The following is a 21,513-nucleotide window of genomic DNA, read 5'->3' as shown; positions in this document are numbered from 1 at the left end:
AAAAAAACAAAAACAGAATGAAGACCAGGAGACTGGGACATGGGGATCATTTTGAGTTCAAGTTTGAGGGCAAGCCTGGGTAACATAGCAAATTCCATACCAAAAGATTTTGTGTTTTTGTTTGTTTTTAGAGCAAATCTCACTCATGCCCAAGGGGCTGAAATGCAAATGAAACAGTCCAGGCTCCTTTCATCTCCGGGTTCCAGGATCTCTGCCTCAGCTCAATGGCTAGGGATACCATTTTACCACTTCACCCAGACCATTCCATGGTGCAGAGTGACAGGGGATTTCTCATTAAGCTGGAGACAGTCTCAATCTTCTTGAACCTTATGGTCTGCATATGACTTTCCCTAGTCTAGGAATACAATTTATATTACTGACTTTTGACAAAAAAATTTTTTTAATTAGCCAGGCATGTTGGTGCATACCTATAGTCCCAGCTACCCAAGAGGCTGAGGTGGAAGGATCACTTGATCCCGAGAGGTCAAGGCTGCAGTGAGCTAGGATCACACCACTGAACTCCAGCCCAGACAACAGAGTGAACTCCTGTCTCAAAAAACAAAAAACAAAAAACAAAAACAGACCTACTGCTATATGCCACAACGTGGGTGACTCTCACAGATGTTAAAAAAGCCAGACATAAAAGAAGACAAACTACAGTGTCTATTCATATGCATATATAAAACTAATCTTTAGAACTCAAAGTTAGATAGTGGCTACATTTGGAGTGGGGGAAAGGACAGAGAGAGAACATGGATGATGAAAATGCTCTATGAATTCATCTGAGTGTGTACATTTGTAAAAGTTTGTTGAAAATCTCATTTAAGATTTGTCTACTTGGCCAGGCATGGTGGCTCACGCCTGTAAGCCCAGACTTTGGGAGGTCCAGGTGGGCGGATTGCTTGAGGTCAGAACTTCAAAACCAGCCTGGCCAACGTGGTGAAACCCCATCTCTACTAAAAATACAAAAATCCACCAGGTGTCGTGGTGGGCACTAGTAATCCCAACTACTGGGGAGGCTGAGGCAGGAGGATCACTTGAACCCGTGAGGCAGAGGTTGCAGTGAGCTGAAATCACACCACTGCACTCCAGCCTGGGTAACAGGCAAGGCTTCATATCATTTAAAAAAAAAAAAAAAAAGATTTGTCTGCTTTACCATACTTAAGTTACACCACAATCACAAAGGAAAAATAAATAAAGCATAGCTGGGAGACATCTGAAACGTGATTTGATCTTGATCTATGTCTCTTTTCTCACCAATCCTCAGACTAAGGGGCCAGGCAGAACAAAGCTTCCCTATGTGCCCTCTCCATCACCAGCTGGTGGCTTTGATGTGGTCTCCCCTTGGGCAGGCACCTTCACACCTCCTGGTGAGACAGGCAGTAGGTGACCTCACTGTTCATGCTGGGAAGCAGGGTCCCTCTGAGACACGTGGGCATGCTGGGTAGCTAATCAATTGCATCCCACCAAAGCTAAACTCTCTAGGCATGTTTTCATCTGTTCATGGTGTGGTGGAAGAACAAAAATGGCAGACCACCTCTGGTACAGTTAGCTTCTCCCTCGTCCTCAGCAATTCCACTCCAGCCCCAAACTTGTTCACTCCACTCAGCAAGAAAGCAGCCATGCTGAGTGTGTTGGTTCTGGGTTAAGTAGTGTCCCTCAAAAATTCATGTCTACCTGGAACCTCCAAATGTGACTTTATCTGGAAATAGGTATTTGCAGGTGTAATAAATTAAATTAAGATTAGGTCATACTGGATTGGCATGGGCTCCAATCCAATGACTGGGGTCCTTATAAGAGGAAAAAACAGGCTAGGTACAGTGGCTCGAACCTGTAATCTCGGTACTTTGGGAAGCCAAGGTGGGAGGATTGCTTGAGGCTAAGTTTGAGACCAACCTGGGCAACATAGCAAGACCTCATCTCTACAAGAAATTTAAAAATTAGCCAGGCGTGATGGCCCCCACCTATAGTCCCAGCTACTTGGGAAGCTGAGGTGGGAGGATCGCTTAAGCCCATGAGTTGGAGTCTTCAGTGATCTATAATCATGCCATTGCCTGAGTGACAGAGCAAGACCCTGTCTCAAAAAAAAAAAAAAAAAAAATCCAATAAAATAAAAATAAAAAGAGAAAATACACACACACACACAAAGAAGAATGTCATGTGGAGATAGAAGCAGAGACTAGAATCATGCTAGCAAAAGCCAAAGAATGCCTGAGCCACCAGAAGCTCACAGAGCTATGGAACAGAATCTCCTTGAGAGCCCTCAGAGGGAACCAACGCTGTGTCACCTTGATTTTAGACTTCTGGCCTTCAGAACGGAGACAGAATACATTTCCACCATGTTAAGCCATCCAGTTTGTGAAAATTTCTCAAAGCAACCACCAGAAATGAATGTGTGTTCCCTTAGGAAAGCAGCTTAAAGCTTAAAGGACCATTGGCTGCTACAGGAGCAGGCTTCTCAGAGGTCCTGCTAGGCTCCTACTCCATTTTTCAAAAAGCATGTTCTGATAAACACAATTCTCAATATCTTGTTATATTTCCTGAAAAAGAAGTTGTAGCGCCCTCAGCTCCTGGGTGACTGCCCTATTGAAGCTCTCTTCTGGGAAGCCTACTGCTAGGTGTGGTGGAGCATAGCTAGGCACATAGCGGACACTCACCCCCTGTCAATTAGGAGACCCATCTGTGTGCCAAAGCACCCAGCTCAGCCTCTAACACGCTCCCTGATCACCTCTTTAACTACAGCAGCCACCAGCATCAGACTGAAACTGCTGGTTGAACTACAGTAGCCATCATCATCAGACTGGATATGCTAGTTTAAGGGCAGTGCCTGGCTACTTCCCTCTGAAGGCTCTCAGTTGAAGAGGCAAGGCCAGGCTGGGCCCTGTTCTCCTCCCATTGCAGTGGCTGACACTGGGGCAGAGAGTGAGGCTACTCACAGGGTCCTTATTCTCTTGGTCTGTCCTGGTCTCCCTGATGTCCCCGTTGTAGGTGGAGGTCCGCTGATCCTCGGTTGCACTCCGCTGCTGCCACAGGATGGCCTCTCCCTCATACTCCTTTCTGTACAGGTTGGTCCTGTCCGACAGGCTGGCTCGACGCACCACCTTCCTGAGAGGACAAAGTGGGTGCTGGAGGCTGCACCCAGGCGCCACAGGCAGGAGCACGCACAGGGACCCTTGGCTGCCCTGCCCTGGACTCACCCACGGCTGCCTGCGCTGGATGTCCTCCGGCTCAAGGATGACTTGTGCCTCAGCTGTGACTTCATGATCACGTCATGCTTGTGTTTTAGCTCCAGCAGCAGGACCTTGAACTCTTCCTCCTCGCACAGGTCTGAAGGGGCAGAGGAGTCTGTTGTGGGGGACAGGGCCAGGACCTGTGGCCCAAGAGGGTGCTCCAGACCAGACGAGCTACCACCCCAACCCAATGAAAACTCCAAGCATCTTTTGGGGCATGCAGGGAGGGAAGCAAACAATGCCAGCCTAAGTTCCTGGGCTGCAACCCAAACCTTAGAGGATTATAAGAATGGGAAACCCAGGTTCTGGGCACAGTCACAATTCCTAAGGTTCCCAGCTATGACCGAGGGATTCATGTTCCTCTTTGATAGTCTCCAAGAAGAGTCCTCAAGTCTTCACTGACAGAAGTAGTGAGGGAAATAAGCAGGTACCCCACATAGCCCAAGCAATAAATTATGCAAAGATGCTAAGAAAGCTACATACTCCTATCTATTCTACTTAACCCCTTCATCCAGCTATCTACCCACTGCTGAAAGAGCCATCTATTCAGATTCATCCTTTACCCACTCATCCACTTATTCTTCTATCTATTCATCCATCCATCCACCCACCCACCCATCCAGTCAACCATACCTCATAATATCTACCCATGTACCCCTCTCATCCATCCATTCATCCATTTATCCATCTATCCCTTCATCTGTCCATCTGTCCATTCATCTACCATCCATTAATTAATCCATCTATCTATACACCAATCCATCAGTCTATACAACCATATATTTATCTATTTCTCCCTCTACCCATCAAAAAATTGATAACTGTCTATTTGTGCACACCAGCTGTTGTGCTGGACTCACCTATTGGCATCTCATCCATGGATGTCCTTGCACTGAGACTAGCTCCATGGGACACCAATAGCTCTGCCATCTGCATCTGAAACACAGGAAGAAGCTCAGTGTCCCCCTGCCCAGAGCTCAGAAAGCCTAGGAGGTGGAGAGAGTGCCCAAGGCCTCTTAGGATGTGACCCAAAGAATGGTGGGACAAAGTTGATTTCCAGGGAAGGCCTGCATGCTAGAGCCATGGGGGGAATCCAGACAGATGCAATGCCTGGGCCACACCAAGAAGAGGGAGAAGAAAGAGTTGGCTGTAACTCTAGAGCTGGCAGGTATCTAAGGAGGGACTAGGTGTAAGTGACAATCAGAGTTTTGTGTCTAGAAACAAATGAGAAACTACTAGGGGCAAAAATGCTGGAAATTTTCTTATTTGGCAAATCTGATTACCATCCTATTAGAACACAACTTGTCAGCCGGGCACAGTGGCTCACGCCTGTAATCCCAGCACTTTGGGAGGTTGAGGCGGGCAGATCACCTGAGGTCAGGAGTTTGAGACCAGCCTGATCAACATGGTGATACCCCGTCTCTACTAAAAATACAAAAAAATTAGCTGGGCATGGTGGCACACGCCTGTAATCCCAGCTACTCAGGAGGCTGAGGCAGGAGAATTGCTTGAACCCAGGAAACGGAGGTTGCAGTGAACTGAGATTGCGCCACTGCACTCCACCAGCCTGGGCAACAGAGCAAGACTCTGGCTCAAAAAATTTAAAAAAAGAATACTAATAACAATTAAAAAAAAACACAACTTGTCTTGTCCAATGTTTTTGCAAACTCCCTAGGCCTTTTCATATCCCACATATGAGCTATAGTCAACACCTTAAGCCTTAAAGTCTTATGTTCTTTGAAACCAATTGCCAGCCCAAAAAACTTGATGTTAGCAAGTTAGCCCTGTGCCGGCTTCCCCTACAGCCCTGTGGGTGAGAACTACCTGTCCCCAGAAGGCAGCTGCGTGCAGGGGCTCCCAGCCATCCCAGTCCTTCACATCCACACGTACTCCATGATCCAGGAGGAGCTCAGCTGCCCTCAGGTATCCATTGGCTCCAGCTATGTGCAGCTGGAGAAGAGGAAAGAAGTAAGCATTCCCTAGGGGATCAGTCCCACATTGAAGGTAGGCTAGCCCTTACCCCCACCCAAGCCCCACAGCATCCTTGGGGCCAATACAATGGAATAGAATGAGATGGAAATACCAGTCACATTGCAGAGGATTATTAAGTCTGAAATATGGACCTAGAAAGAAAGGTAGAGAGCTGAATTCTTCTCCCATGTGGTTGGTCTTGGCATCCATGTGGTTAAAGCAACAGCATTTACTGAGCCCCTACTGTGCACTGAGCCCTAAAGAAGGGGTCTCTGAGGTTCAATATGGTGATTTTTAAACATGTCTACAAATTCTTTGACACAGCTTCCTTTAGAAGATGGAGCCCAACTGTTCTCACCTTGAATGTGGGCCAGATTGAGTGACTCACTTCTAACAAATAGGATATTGTGAAGTGAGTGACGATGTGTGATTTCTGAGGCTAGGGCATAAAAGGCATTGCTGCTTCTACTTTACATTGTCTTGGATCAATTACTCTAGAAGGAGGCAGCCACTATGTTGTGAGGACGCTCTAGAAGCCTCAAGGAGAGGTCCTAAGCCTCAAGGAGAGGTGAGAAACTGAGGCCTCCTGCCAACAGCCAGCACTAACTTGCCAGCCATGTGAGTGAGCCACCTTGGAAGTGGATCCTGCAGCACCAGTCAAGCCTTCAGATGAGACTGCAGCCCCAGTAGTCTCAACAATATTGCAACATCTTGATTGCAATATCATGACAGCCACCAAGCCAGAGCCACCCAGTTAAGCTGTTCCTAACTCTCTGACCCAAAGAAACCATATGAGACAATAAATATTTATTATTGTTTTAAGATGCTACATTGTGGGGTAGTTTGTCATGGAGCAATAGATAATATATCCAATAAGGGACTGTGATCCCATTCAAGGCCTTCAGTCACTGCCTGGCAGACCTCAGTTGTCATGCTTGTTCAATCTGCCCCCAAAATACATAAAGTGCTTAGCCCATAATGAACACTCAGTAAGGGATTCAAATTCTTAGAGAGCCCTAAGTGATGACCATGAGAATGAATGAGGGAGAAGGAAATAAGGCAGAAAGACATCAACTGTCCAGCCAAGATGAGAGATAGAAGTGAGAGTCCAAGGTGGTCAGCAGAAGACTGGCTGGGAGGAAGCCAGAGAGCCTCAGCGGACCTGAGGTCTGGGGCCGGAGAGTCAGAGGGACAAAGAAGGCATGGCCTCAGGAAGTGATCCTTCCGAATTCAGCCCTGATGGTCAGATGCTCCCTCATCCTGGGACAAAGTTGCTTAAAGCTCTGGTCAGTGGATGGTTTTTGTTTCTTTGTTTTTTGTTTTGTCCATCAGTCTATACAATTTGTTTTCCAACTTGAAAAACCAAGGGTATGATGTGAAAATTAGTATAATTATCTGATTTATAAATGTTTGATTCTTGCCAGTTGTAGAGAATGATACCTGCTGGCCAGTACGACATTACAAACCTCAATACTTGGCTGGAAATTAAAAGGTATGAGTGGAATAGTGGCATTATTAGTAAAAATAATGGTCATTGCTAACATACATTGAGAATTTACAGACTGTGCTAAGCACTTTCACACAGAATCTCATTTAATGCTCCTAACAACACTGTGAGGAAGACGAGGAAGACACTATGATCTCCACTTTACTGGGAAGACCTGAGACCTAGTATGTGCCTGGTCCATGGGGGTGGGGCCACCCTGAGGCCAGCCCCAGCCCAGGAAGAGAAGATCCCTCTGTCTTGAAGACCCAGTCACAGCCCCAGTAGAGCTGCAATAAGAGTGGGTATGCCCTAGTGCAGCCTGACCTTGACTTCAGACAGAAACAGTCAGTCCTCCTACCTGATCCCATTCTTGAGTGCTAGGCTGAGCAGGTAATTCAAGCAGGCACCCAAGTAATAGAAATGGGCACAAAACAGATGTGAGAGCTCAGGAAGCAGGTGGAAGAAGCCCACTTATCACACCTAGGCTGCCAGGTCAGGCCTGAGGGGCAGTGAGGATACCTGGTACTGCTGAGCCCTACCTAGTGAGCTTGAGATCCCGAGACTGCTAAGTGCTTATGACCAGCATGGAACCTAAGCCTGGGACAGGGCACCCGCACCCCGATCAGCAGGGTAGGCTGCCACAGCCATGCTCTGAATTTTGATTTACAGGCTGCAGAAGTAGACCTCCCAATATTAGCCTGCAGTGTGCTCTGAGAGCCTATGAGGAGTGGCCAGGGAGGTTTTCCTAAGTCATTGACACTTGAGCTGCAAGGATGAGTGGAGTTAACCAGGCAAACTTGAGAGAGAAGAAGGTCCCATTGTTCTCTGTCTCCAGGGTCTAGTAAAGTATGTGGCACAGAGGAGATGCTCATAACTGTGTGTTGACTGGATGGATGGATGGATGGATGGATGGATGGATGGATGGATGGTTCGATGGATGGATGGATGGAAGTCAGGGAACCCAAAGGAGAGGCTATTGCAGTAATAACAGAGGAGCTGATGAGGCAAGGCAGTGGGTGCTAGGGTGGGAGAGGAGACACTAAGGCAGAGGAATGGACAGTGCAAAGCAAGAAAGCATGGGTGAGTGGGTGAATGGTGACACCAGTCCTTAATAGAGGAGGTCATTAGAGGAGAGGGAAATAAGGTGCTTAAGATGGACACCTGAAGCCTTGGGTAAAGGAGTATCTTGGAGACAGAGCAGGTGGTGAACAGGTGGGAGCCAGGCCTCCCATCTAGGCTCCTAACTCCAAGCCCCACTTGAGAGTGGCCGGATTCTTTTTTGTTTGTTTGTTTATTAAAGACAAAGTCTTGCTCTGTCACCCAGGCTAGAGTGCACTGGTGCAATCACAGCCCAAACTCAAATTCCCGGGTGCATGTGATCCTCCCTCAGCCTCCCAAGTAGCTGGGACTACAGGTGTGAGCCACCAAGCCCAGCCCAGAGACAGGCCAGGTTCTCAAAGAGGCTGAGCCCTGCTCTGCTGACCCTCCCTATCCAGGGGCAATCCTGGCCCAAAAGGATTCTCGAGGAGGTCCAAGGTCACAGACAGGCCCCAAGGGTACAGGGTTGGTTCCCACCAGTTGCTGGCCCACTTTGGACCTAGCTGGTTTTGGTTTTGGCACTGGCCCATCTCCTCACCAGTGTGGCACCCTGGGCATCTATCCAGTCCAGGTCCTGGCCTGCTGCAATCATGCAGTGGATGTCCGCAATCATCTGCTGCTCAGGAGCTGCCCGCATCTCATTGATTTTCTCTTGGGTGATGCCTGCAGTGGGAAAGAGGGGATTTATTTAGCACCCTCAGGCCTAGGACCCCAGAGGGGAGGGGAAGGCAGATGAGGAGGCATGGTTCTTGTACCCTAGGGTACGCCAGTCAAGGGGGCATGCAGACATGCCCATAGATCATTGTCTTCAGGCCTGATGAGCATAGGCACCATGCACTGGCCCACAGAGCAAGGGCATTCCTGCCTGGCACCCACTAGGCACTGGATTCATGTCAGCTGCTTTGCATATGCTGTTCTTCTACCCGAAAGTCCCTACCATCCACCTACACACCTCCAACTGCTCAGATGGCTGCCTCTGTCTTGTTCTTTAGGTCCTGGACTGGATCATCTCCTAAACTGGCCTCTACTGACCGCCCTATCTGACCAGGGTCTCTGTTAGTTTCCTTCGTCTTAACCACAGTTGTGTCTGTAGCACCTGGCACAATGCTCAATCAATTTTAGTTCAGAATGACTGACTAAATGAATGTATTACTTTCAAGTGGAGAGCTGAGTCAGTTGAGGTAGGGGGCGCAGAGAGACATTGTATAGCCCGAATCCCATTCCTGTCTTAAAAGTGTGTTACTGACAGCTACGAATAGTATTTAACGAGAGGATGACACGCTCCGTAAAAAGATGCATTAGACCAAGCACTCTTCGATCGAGTTCAGGAGAGGTCTACAAAAGGAGGAAATAAAATCACACGTTTATTTTGACTAAGCTTTAAATGAAATTTAGCATTCCCTACCATTAGAATGTAAGCAAAACCCACAGTAGTGTTAGCAGTGCTTGTGACTTTGTTACCAACAGATACTATAGCTATTTTCATATCCTGTTATCTTATTGTTTAATGAATTAATGAAGTTTCTATCTAACACATTGAAAAATATTTTGGTAGTTATGCTTTAATATAATTGGCTTCCTTTATAATCCTATAATTTTATAACTATTTAAAAACATTATTCTAGACAGGCACGGGGGCTCACGCCTGTAATCTCAACACTTTGGGAGGCTGAGGCAGGCAGATCACCTGAGGTCAGGAGTTCGAGACCAGCCTGGCCAACATGGTGAAACCCTGCTCTACTAAAAATACAAAAATTAGCTGGGCATGATGGCGCACGCCTGTAATCCCAGCTACTTGGGAGGCTGAGGCAAGTGAATCACTTGAACCTGGGAGGCAGAGGGTGCAGTGAGCCGAGATTGTGCCATTGCACTCCAGCCTGGGGGACACAGCAAGACTCCATCTCAAAAAAATAAAAACATTATTCTGAGAAGGGGTCCATAGAGTCACCAGATTGGCACAAAAAATGGTTAAGAATCTCCATGGGAGATGAATAGGAAGAGCTGGGTGCAGGGAACAGGAGATTCAATCATGGTTACTGTGGCTCTGTGGGAGACACGAGGGCAGGGCCAGGGCAGGACTGCAGCTGCAGCTGAGGATCTGGGGTGTGTGACATATTTCCAAGGAGGTGGCACTTCAGAGGCCTGTCTGTGGGGTGCTGGGGGCACGCAGGTCTCTCATTGCTGCATTTGTTTCCTCTCTGAACCTCATTTGTGAGTTAAGAACAGCCCACATCTTGTTTATCTGGGCCCCTGGCAGCCAGTGTGGTGCCTGGCACAGAGCAGGCATCCTCCAGTGTTCTTGACTTTATTATTGTCCCACATAGAAATATATCTTTACGGTGAATGTTTATTGAATCAAATTGTCACAGCTGATGAAGACAAGGCCAGCTGCGGCCATCTGCATGTGTGGGTGACACAAATGAGATCAATACCTCCCTTCTGCGCAGCACATTTTCCAGGGTCCTCTCACGTCCTGCTCTTGACAATCACACAGATAAGGATACGAATGAGGACCCATCCTATTCACTGAGCGCGGCGCACAAGGCAGGCCGATGAGTAGCTAATCTGTTCGCCTGTACTGATTTAAGAGACGCTCTCTGCAACTCTGTGCTGTGCTCACTTCATAGTGGGCTGCCCTCCCTTACCCTGGTATGCCATGCAGGTCTCGATGACATCCAGGGTGGGTTCATCCTCGCAGAGGTCATATGGCATGTTCCCATCCGAGTTGACAGCAAGCAAGTCGGCCCCACTGCAGAGAAAGAGGCAGGGTGAGGGCCAAGTAGGTGTGGCTAGGATTGGTCTAGCTGCCTCTGCCCTCTGGCCTCTCACCTGCAATCCTACTGTACAACCCGGCACTCAAAACCCTACCAAGGTGTACCCCAGCAAGATGATCCTTGGATCTGCCTGACACACAGTCCAAGAGCACGACGGCTGCAGGATCCCAGGGCCCTAGGTGGGAAGAGACCAAAGTCCCAGGACAGCTATCCCAGGAGACCTCCCTAAGCCTTTCACTCTGTTGAACCAGCAGGCAGGGACTTAGGGACAGATATAAAAGTCCTCCTGGTGACAATAACAAAAATCGCATGAATGGCAGCAGCACCACTTACCAGGCACTTGCTTAGAGCCAAGCCTGATCTAAGCCCCTTTTGCAGGCATCCTTTTATTTAACCCTCATAATAGCTCAGGTTAATATTGTTGGCCCCATCTCACACAAGGGGAAACAAAGACTCAGACATGACTGGGCACAGTGGCTCATGCCTGTAATCCCAGCACTTTGGGAGGCCGAGGGGGGGTGGATCATCTGAGGTCAGGAGTTCGAGACCAGCCTAGCCAACATAGTGAAACCCTGTCTCTACTACAAACACAAAAATTAACGGGGTGTGGTGGTGGGAGCCTGTAATCCCAGCTATTCAGGAGACTGAGACATAAGAATTGCTTGAACCCGGGGGGCGGAGGTTGCAGTGAGCCAAGATCACGCCACTGCACTCCAGCCTGGGCGATAGAGCAAGACTCGGTCTAAAAAACAACAACAACAAAAAGACTCAGACAGGTTCGGTCACTTGTCTAAGGTCACACAGCTTGGATACAGTAGAGTCCAGACTTAAACTTCTCATATTAGTTCTTTTTACTTCTCCATGTTCTATTTCATTTTTTGCCCATATGCAGAAACACCCTCAGTTACATTCCACCTCCTCCAAGTCCCTACTCAAAAGGCTGATAGGACAGAGGTAGAAGAATGGAGACTTGGGACTCCCTGGAAGAATTTGCCCTTTGGGCCAGTGGTTCCTGAGAATGGCCCTGGATGCCCTGTGGCAGAACTACCTGCGGACCATGGGAATAAAATGCAGCATTTTGGGTGGGCTTCACTCCAGCCCTCCTGAAAAAGTCCTTGGGTTAGGGCATGGGAATCTGTGTTTTAAACCCATGCCCCAGGAGATTGTAATACCGATCAGCTTTGGGACCCACTGACCCAGGCTGGCACCACTTTCCTTGTCCTCTTGGCACCATCACTGATCAGGCTGTGACTGCCTGAAGCTCCTAGCAGAATTAACCATACTCAGGTTCCCATCAGAGATGTAGGCATGGGCCACCATCCAGTCCTGTGGCCTAACAGCCCTCCACTGTGACTTCTCTGAGCTCTTGTACGCCCCAGAGCAAGTTCATCCAGCTCTCTGAGCTGGGGCAGCAGTACTGTCATCTCCATCCCCGCGGGAGCCAACGATGGGCTCCTGCTGCTCTGCCAAGACCAGTGCAAAAGGCTACCTGCCCTTGGCCACTCTCTCTGACTCCCTGCCCTCAGATGATCAGTCCCCTGGTCTGGCTCTGTCTCAACTCTGGTACTTAAACCCCCTGGCTTTCTTCCTGGCTCCCCAGGACTTTTGCATCCCTGTGTGCCCAGTGCCTAACTCTGGGTAATACCAATTATTATTTAGGTTGGTGCAAAAGTAATTGTGGTTCTTGCTATTACTTTTAAGAATCACAATGATTTTGTTGTTGTTGTTGTTGTTGTTGTTGTTGTTGTTTTGAGACAAGGTCTTGCTCCATCACCCAGGCTGGTATGTAGTGGCTCGAACTCAGCTCACTGCAACCTCTGCCTCTCAGGTTCAAGCAATTCTCCTGCCTAAGCCTCTTGAGTAGCTGGGATTACAGGCATGCACCACCACGCCCAGCTAATTTTTTAATTTTTAGGAGACACAGGGCTTCACTATGTTGGCCAGGCTGGTCTCGAACTCCTGACCTCAAGTGGTCTGTCCACCTCGGCCTCCCAAAGTGCTGGGATTACAGGTGTCAACCACCACGCCCAGCTCTTCAGTGATTTTTTTTGCAGACTAGAATAGCTTATTCTAAAATTCATAGGGAATCTCAAGGAACCTGAATAGCCAACATAACCCTGAAAAAGAAGAACGAAGCTGGCGGACTCACATTTCCTGATTTCAAAACGAACTCCAAAACTCTAGCATCAAAACAGTGTGGGACTGGCATAAAGACAAATATACAGACCAATAAAACAGAATAGAGTCCAGAAACAAACCCTCACATATACAGTTAAATGATTTCAGACAGGGTACCAAGGCCATTCAATGGAGAAAAGACCAATCATCTTTCCAACAGATGGCGTAGGAAAATTGGATATCCATATGCAAAAGAATGAAGTAGGTCCTTACCCAATATAATATATAAGATTTAAATCAAACTGGATCCATGACCTAAATGAAAGACTTAAAACTGTAAAACTCTTAGGAGAAAACATAGAACAAAAGCTCCACGACAGTGGATTTGGCAGTGATTTCTTGGATATGACATCAAAGGCACAGGCAACAAAAGGAAAAGTAGATAAATTGGACTTTGTGAAAATTTAAAAATTTTGTGCAGCAAAAGCCACAACCAACAGAGTTAAAAAGACAACCCATAGAATGGGTGAAAACATTACATCTATCTGATAAGGGATTCATCTCCAGAATACATAGAGAAATCCTAAAATTCAATGACAAAAACCCAACCCAATTCAAACATGGACAAAGGACTTGAATAGACATTTCTCCAAAGAAGATATACAGATGGACAATGGGCACATGAAAAGATGCTCAACATCACTCATCAATAGAAAAATACAAATCAAAACCACAGTGAGAGACCACCTCACAGCTACTAGTATGGCTAATAACAAAAAAGAATAAGCAGAAAATAATAAGTGTTGGCAAGGATATGGATAAACTAGAACCTTTGTGTACTGTTGGTGGGAATGTAAAATGTTGTGGAAAACAGTATAGCAGCTCCTTAAAAAATTTAAAATAGCATTACCATACGATCCAGCAATTCCACTTCTGGGTGTATAACCAAAGGAACTGGAATCAGGGTTTCAAGAGATATTTGTACACCCATGTTCATCACAGCATGATTCACAATAACTAAAACATGGAGGCAACCCAGGTGTCCATCAACAAACAGATGCATAAGTGAAACATGGTATAGACATACAACGGAGTATATTCAGCCTTAAAAAGGAAGGAAACTCGGACACATACTACAACATAGATGAACCTTGAGGACATTATGCTAAGTGAAATATGCCAGTCAAAAAAAGACAGACACTATATGAATCCACTTCTTGTTTTTTTGAGATGGAGTCTCACTCCATCGCCCAGGCTGGATTGCAGTGGTACAATCTCGGCTCACTGCAACCTCAGTCTCCTGGATTCAAGCGATTCTCCTGCCTCAGCCTCCCGAGTAGCTGGGATTACAGACGTGAGCCACTATGCCCAGCTGAATCCACTATTTATTTATTTATTTATTTATTTATTTATTTATTTATTTATTTTTTGAGGTTGAGTCTTGCTCTTGTTGCCCAAGCTGGAGTGCAATGGCGTGATCTCAGCTCATTGCAACCTCCATCTCCTGGGTTCAAGTGATTCTCCTGCCTGGGCCTGCCAAGTAGCTGGGATTACAGGCATGCGCCACCATACCCAGCTAATTTTGTATTTTTAGCAGAGATGGGACTTCACCATGTTGGTCAGGCTGGTCTTGAACTCCTGACCTCAGGTGATCTGCCTGCCTCAGCCTCCCAAAATGCTGAAATGACAAGCGTGAACCACCGCGTCTGGCCTTTCCGAATCCACTTCCATAAAGTGCTTAGGGTAGTCAAATTCATAGAGACAGAAAGTAGAATGGTGGTTGCCAGGAACCAGGGGTGGACAAGGAATGGGAATTACTGTTTAATAGGTACAGAGTTTCAGTTTTGCAAGATGAAAGTCGTTCTGAAGATGGAGGGGGTGATGGCTGCACAACAGTATGAATGTACTTAACACCACTAACCTGCACACTTAAAATGGGTAAGGCGGTATTTTATGTTATATGTGTTTTATCACTAAAAAAAATTGGGGAGAAAGAGAGCATGAAAGGAGAAGAGAGAAAACAAAAAGAGACTGGAAAATACAGAGCAAGACCAAGAGTGAAGGACAGACAGAGACAGAAGAAGAAAATAACAGGCACACAGAGATGGGGAGAGTAAGGGGGAACTGAGGGGAGGAGAGGGCAAGAGGTAGAAGCAGAGAGAGACTGAGATGAAGAGAGGATGAGAGGAGAAAGAAAGTGACAAGCACTAAGAGATACTGAGAAAGAGTGACAGAGAGAGAGAAAAAAAGAGGAGAGGAAGAAAGAAAAGCAAAAAAGGAGGGAAGGAGGAAGGGAAGAAAGAAGAAAGGAAGGGAGGGAGGCAGGTAGGGAAAAGAAAGGAAGGGAGAGATGGAGGGACAAAAGGAGAGGAGGAAGTGGGGGAAGAAAGAAGAAAGGGAGGAAGGGAGGAAAGAAAGAAGAAAGGGAGGAAGGGAGGGAGGAAAGAAGAAAGGAAGGGAGGGAGGGAAGAAAGAAGGAAAGGAGGGAGGAAGGGAAGAAAGAAGGAAGGGAGGGAAGAAAGAAGAAAGGGAGGAAGGGAGGGAAGAAGGAAGGGAGGAAGGGACGTACGACAGAAAAAAGGATCTTCACCAGGTTGATGTGGCCACAGGTGGCTGCAGCATGGAGGGGTGTCCACAGCTCATTGTCCTTGGCGTTCACGTTGGCACCATGGGAGAGGAGCAGCTTGACAATTTCCTCAAAGTTGTCGATGCAGCACTGGGAGGGACACACAGGCAGAGTCAGCTCCAGGCAGGACCCTGGGCCCTGGTCAGGACATGCCAGGTTCCCCCTGGAGGCCATGAGGAAGACTGTGGAAGGCCTAAGTTTGAATCCAGCTCCATGATGTTCACACTGTAAGCATTGCCCTTGACCTTGAGCAAGCCACTTAACCTCTCTGGGCCTCAGTCTCCTTGTGAGCAAAAATGAAGTAAATAATATATAAGATAAAAATATACAGGTAAAAAACACTCTGTCAGCTATAACGTGCTTTGCAAGTATCACTGAAATGGGACAAAATTTTGAATGAGATTTTAAAACTTTTTTTTAATCCCAGAAGGCTTTCTCCAAACAAAATTGTATGGAGAACTCTCACTTAGATGACCAGTAAATCCAAGCAGGATTGCTTGGGTTGAGGCAGGGGTGTGTGTGTGTTGCGGGGCGGGGTGTCCCCATTCCCAGCAGTGGCCTCCAAAGTGGTTTCAAGATCATAGCTTGAAACCTCTGACTTAGGAACCTCTGACCCAGTAGCTCAGATCTTGGGGAAGCCTTCAAGTAACCAAGACTCCCCTCGAAAGAATCCAGCTCCACGTGAGTGTTCAGGAATGGGATAATGCCCTGCGAGGGCAGCCATGTTTGTGCTCCTGCCTGTATGCTGCAGGATTGCGCTTTCCAGGGCGATCGAGGGTAGAGAGGAAGAAGAACCCACGGCTGGGCTGGCAGTGCCTCAGCCTGTAATCCCAGCACTGGGAGGCCGAGGCGGGTGGATCCACCCGAGGTCAGGAGATCCCGAGACCATCCTAACACGGTGAAACCCGTCTCTACTAAAATACATTTTAAAAAGCCGGCGGGAGCAGTGGCGGGAAGCCTGTAGTCCCAGCCACAGGAGGCTGAGGCAGGAGATGGTGTGAACCGGAGTGAGCTGCAGTGTAGTGGAGAATCCCAGCCACTGCACTTCAGCCCTGGGCGACAGAGCAAGACTCCGTCTCTCAAAAAAAAAAAAAAAAAAAAAAAAAAAGGAGGAAGGGCCAGCAGCCTGCAGCCTCCTAGAGAGAACACAGGCTCCAACACAGGTAGCCCCCAGACTCCAGGGATAGGGAGGAAAAGATCCCAGGGAGACAGAGGGGTGTCAAGCTAGGCGCCAGGGTGGGAGAGGCCGGGAGAGAGGAGAAAGACAGGGAGCCACTTTACAGACTGCAGGAGGAGGCTTTCTTCCCCTAGAGAGGTGACTTCTGGGAAGCCAACGGGGAACTGTAGGCTCAAAGGCTTATGCCCATCCAGATAAGGGCTTGGGACTTGGTCCTCAGTGCAATGGGAGACACTGAGTTCTGGCAGCTGAAAGGGAATCAGGCTTTGCTTTTAAAACAACAAACTCCTCTGATTGCACGTGGAGAACAGATTGTGTGTGTGCGCGTGCACGCCCACACACATGTGTGCACGTTGGGAGGGGACAGCGAGGAGCTGTGTTGAAGTCACCCGGCTAAGAGATGATGGTGGTCTGGCCTCCAGAAACGACCACGGGGATAGAGAAGAGTCCAGATGCCAGCAGAAGGAGCGGGAGCAGCTGTGGAAGCCCACGGCCCCAGGTGGGTGTGGGCGTGGGTTGGGGCAGCACCACAGCCCCACGCCTATTCCCAGGGAAGCCAGGGCTCAGCATATATACCAGGACATGTGGGTAGCCGTTTGCTGAACCAGAGACCAGGTTCTTCACGCCAGCCAGTCTTTGCGGGGCGGGGGGGGGGGGACGGTGGCTAGGTCTGAGGACATCTCTCCGGACAGGCAGGGAAAGACGTGACTCTGTAGCGGCTGAGTGCTGCCTCAGGTGGGCGGGAGAACCACGCAGCAGCACGGCGCGGCCGGCAGAGGGCGCCAAAGGCAACGAAGCGAGGCTGTGATGGAAGGTGAACATCTCCAGGCCTTCACTGGGAGATGCCACTGAGAAGCCCCTGGGGTCAGGGGCAAGAGGGCCAGAAATCCAACCCCTGGAGACTGCAGGAAACATAGAGGGTGGAGTGGAAGCCTCAGGTTGAAGCGGGAGGGGACTGTGTGCCCAGAATGGCAGAGTCTTGTGAGACAATGTCCAGGGGCTGGACCAGTCTATACCTGGGAGACCCAGCCTGAGTAAGGGCTGCGTTGGGGGCTGGGTGCAGGGGCGCACATGGAGTAGGTGGTAGCTGGTGGAGTGGGCGGGCCTCCTCCTCTGCGGTGGCTGAGGTGGGAAATGGCACCTGGCAGTCAGTCGCCTCCTCCCACCTCCTCCCACCTCCTCCCTTCCCACCTTCAATCTATCACCAGGTATGAATCGCACATCTCCTAAATCGCTGTCCCCACCCTCTGCCCTGGATGAAGTTTCATCATCTCTCTCTACCTCCCTGTCACTCCCCTTCCTAACACCCTCGACCAGAGAGAGCTTCTTCATTAATCTAATCATGTTGCTCTGCATTTACAAACCTCTGAGGGCTCCCTGTTGCCAAGAGAAGAAAATCCACACTCCTTTGCCAGGCATGGGCAGTTCTTCTTAATGTGCCCCCATCTCCTTTGTTGCACTGGAGCAACAGTGACAATAGCAGTGATAACAATAACAACAGCCCCGGCAACAACAGTAATAACATGTCACATCACATTGTCAATAACAATGTCAAATACTTTTTGAGGGCTTACAAGAGTCAAGCAGCTTGCTAAGCTTTGGCCATGCATTGCCTCATTTAATCTTCAAAAAAAAGGAGGATTGCTCTTTTTACAGATGGGGAAATGGCCCCTTTTATAGATGGGGAAACTGGCTCAAGGAGACCTGGTGGCACAATGTCACACGGAGTAAGAAATGAATTGAAATCCAAGCAGTCTAACTCCAAAGGCCCTGTTCTTAACCTTCTCAGTCTCACCACCTGCACCTCTCCCTGAGGCTCCCTGCTCTCTAATTGTGCCACACGGAACCCTCTAGACTCCAAACTTGAAATGCTGAGCCCCTTTCTCAAGGCTTTGCACATGCTATTCCCTTGGCTTTGAATGTTCTGCCTTACCCTTTTCTAGCTAGCAAGCTCCTACTCATCCTTCAAGACCCAACTCAGATATCCCTTCCTCTTAGAAGCCTTTCTCAGTTCCCCTTTGGGTCAAGTCTTCGGTTCCCAGCTTTAAGCTGCCTCTGTGCAAGGGCTGACCACACTGCATTACCTCTATTATGATTTATGTGCCTGTGGCCACAGCACACTCTGAATTCTGAGAGCAGGGACTCTGCCTAACTTACTTCTGGGGCCCTGTCCCCAGAAGATACCTGGCATGGAGTGGGTACACAATAGGTACTTGTTGAAAAAATAAATGGAAGCCCACAGGCTGATGAGGGTGGATGTCTCCCTGAAAGGGATCTCAACATGGGGCCCAAGGCAAAGGTGGTGGTTGGGGTGGGGTGTGGGTTTCAGCTGGTCAGCCATGAGCTTCATGCAGCTAAACTCGGAGCCTGGTGAGTTCCCGCCTCCCTGACCATGCATCCCCAGGGGCCTAGGAACCCACAGGAGAAACTGGTCCTGAGAAAGCAATGTGACCAACAAGGAAGAAGCACTATGTGAGGTGGCGGGAACCCCAAGCTAAAAAAAGGGTGCCACTCAAGAGTTCATTGCATAGGGATGGCAACTCAAGGGGAGACCTGGGGTTCAGAGAATTGCAGCTGTGGTGTCCACAGAGCAGTTAAGACTACCTTGTTTCAAATCCTGGCTTCAACACTCAATCACTGTTTGGCCTTCGACAAGATTTCACCTCCCCAAGCTGCATGGTATAATACTACAGCCACTGTTTCTTTAAATCCAGTAAAATTAAATAAAATTCAAAATCCATTTCCTCAGTCACATCAGCCACATTTCGAGTGCTGGAGATCTGCATGTGGCTGGTGGCTATTGTACTGTGCACTGCAGAAACACAGAACATTTCCATCATTGTAGAAAGTTCTATTGAATAGGCTGCCTCAGTTTCCTCAGTCATAAAATAGGGATGATAATTCTTTTTTTTTTTTTTTTTTTGAGACAGCGTCTCACTCTGTCACCCAGGCTAGAAGGCAGTGGCATGATCTTGGCTCACTACAACCTCTGCTTCCCAGGTTCAAGCAAATCTCCATACCTCAGCCTCCCTAGTAGCTGGGATTACAAACACCCGCCACCACACCCGGCTAATTTTTGTATTTTTAGTAAAGACAGGGTTTTGCCATGTTGGCCAGGCTGGTCTTGAACTCCTGACCTCAGGTGATCTGCCTGCCTTGGCCTCCCAAAGTGCCAGGATTACAGGCATGAGCCACCATGCCCGGCCTGGGGATGATAATATTTCTGAGGTTTGTTGTAAGGATCAAAATGAAATATATAACTGAAGTAATTTGCAGATAAGTGGTCACATGATACATTTTAATAATAACTTTTAATAAATAATAATAGATAATATTTATCCAGTATTGAGCACTGCTTAAAGGAGTTTTACGTGTGTTCATTTAATCCTCACAACCACCCAATGAGATGGATACTTGTTATTCCTCTTTTAGAGATGAGGAAACTGAGGCACAGAGAGCTTAAGTAACTTCCCCACAGTCACACAGCTAGTGGGTGACAGTTCTGGGCCACAAGTCTGACTCTCAGTCCTGACGTCCTCACCTTTCTGGCACACAGTAGGAAGTAGCCTACACATTTGGTCCTCATGCCCATGGCTGGTGGGTGCTACCCAGCCTTGGAAATTGGCATTTGGGTCTCCACTTCAGGGCAAGCTACAGCAGCCACCTGCTCTCCGCTCCCTGGTGGAGTCCCAGGCCCTCTAGAGTTCATGGAGCTGGGAGTCTGGGAGTTTCCAAGGGCAGATGGAGACAGGGTACTGAGGCAGCTGCCTAAGAGTGGATGCCTGAGGCCCTGTGAGAGAGAAATCAAGAGGACACACAGGGACCTGCCCCTGGGGCCTGTGGGCAGGGCGTGGCCAGTCTCTGTCCATCCCACCCCGGCCCTTGCATGGAGGTGGAGAGGCCCTCACCAGCCCAGGGTTCTGGCTGCCTGGCCTCTCACTCAAGTCCATCTACTTAGAAACTCGGGCACAGGGAGGCTCTGGTGTGTTCATGCATTAATTCAGCATGCACATATTGAGTACCTGCTGTATGCCAGCATGGGGAAAGATGCTAGGACACACCCATAAGCAAGAGGCATGGGCTGTGCCCTCGGGCAGCTCAGCGTCTGAGTAGGGGAGAAGTCAGCATCAAATGATGACATCAATGGCTACAATGACTAATTACAAAGGAAGAGGGCCTTCAGAAGACAAAGGGTATGTCCATCACAGCACAGCTCTGAAGTTCTTGCTGTGGAGGGCAGCTAATGGGTGAAAGCACCAAGTGCTGTGGGAAGTGTGGTGGGGAGGAGCGCTGTGGGTCCAAGGACCTGAGAAGTTGTGTAGCTGGAGCCCCGAGAGCCAGGAGGCTTGGAAGATCGGGTGCGAGCCCCGCCTCGTGGGGCCTTGTGCACTGTGGCAGAGTTTGTTTTTATCCCCTCCATTATAGGAAGACATCAGAGAACTTTGAGTAATACGAAGAGAGTTTTGGCTTCAGCATCCCCATGGCTGCTGTGTGGAGACAGAATTATGGCAGAGCCAGACTGAATGCTGGGGACCAGTTACGAGGCTGTAGCAGCATCCATGTGAAAGGTGACAGCCAGAGCAGCCGTCCCCAGCAAGGAGGACTGGACCCATCCCTCTGCCTTGGAAAGGACATGTCATGATAGCACATGGCTCAGGGCCATAAATCAAGATCATGTGACCTTGGGCAGGTCACATAAGTCCCGCCAACTGCCTCTGTCACCAGGGTGGATGGGATGTCCTGATTAAGTGTGAATGTGCTTCGTACACTGTCAAGCTCCAAACACACTTGCTTTCATGGGTAGGAGGGGTGCAGTGAACAAAGGCTCCCTGTCAACAGAGCCTGCATGTGCAGGCGCGTCTGCGCGCACACAGGGCTCTGTAGGATGGCAGTAACAGACACGCGTGTCTCCAAAGTAGACAAGAGCCTTTCAGATGGGCCAGCTGCAGCTCCTCCTCCCTCCCTCATTCCCTCCTCCCTGAGAGTTCTGAGCAGGAAAGTGCCAAGAAACAGGGTACCTGTCCAGGTAAGGA

At 48.6% G+C, this 21,513-nt stretch overlaps 1 protein-coding gene across 1 annotated transcript in view; it reads right to left on the bottom strand.

Annotated features, from left to right (window-relative positions):
* PPP1R16B (protein phosphatase 1 regulatory subunit 16B) overlaps window positions 1–21,513 on the bottom strand; it is a 120,499-nt gene that overhangs the window by 12,626 nt on the left and 86,360 nt on the right. Inside the window, exons 4-11 of the mRNA XM_031656774.1 lie at window positions 15,250–15,393; window positions 13,433–13,434; window positions 10,431–10,534; window positions 8,324–8,448; window positions 5,055–5,180; window positions 4,091–4,166; window positions 3,198–3,327; window positions 2,937–3,105 (exon numbers count right to left, since the gene is read on the bottom strand). Coding sequence (XP_031512634.1) covers window positions 2,937–3,105; window positions 3,198–3,327; window positions 4,091–4,166; window positions 5,055–5,180; window positions 8,324–8,448; window positions 10,431–10,534; window positions 13,433–13,434; window positions 15,250–15,393 — 876 coding nt within the window. The remainder of the gene's footprint in view (window positions 1–2,936; window positions 3,106–3,197; window positions 3,328–4,090; window positions 4,167–5,054; window positions 5,181–8,323; window positions 8,449–10,430; window positions 10,535–13,432; window positions 13,435–15,249; window positions 15,394–21,513) is intronic.

This window comes from Papio anubis, chromosome 16 (genome assembly GCF_008728515.1).
Source record: "Papio anubis isolate 15944 chromosome 16, Panubis1.0, whole genome shotgun sequence".
NCBI lineage: Eukaryota > Metazoa > Chordata > Mammalia > Primates > Cercopithecidae > Papio > Papio anubis.
Note: the sequence above shows the minus strand (reverse complement) of the source record. Positions and strands in the feature narration are given on the sequence as shown.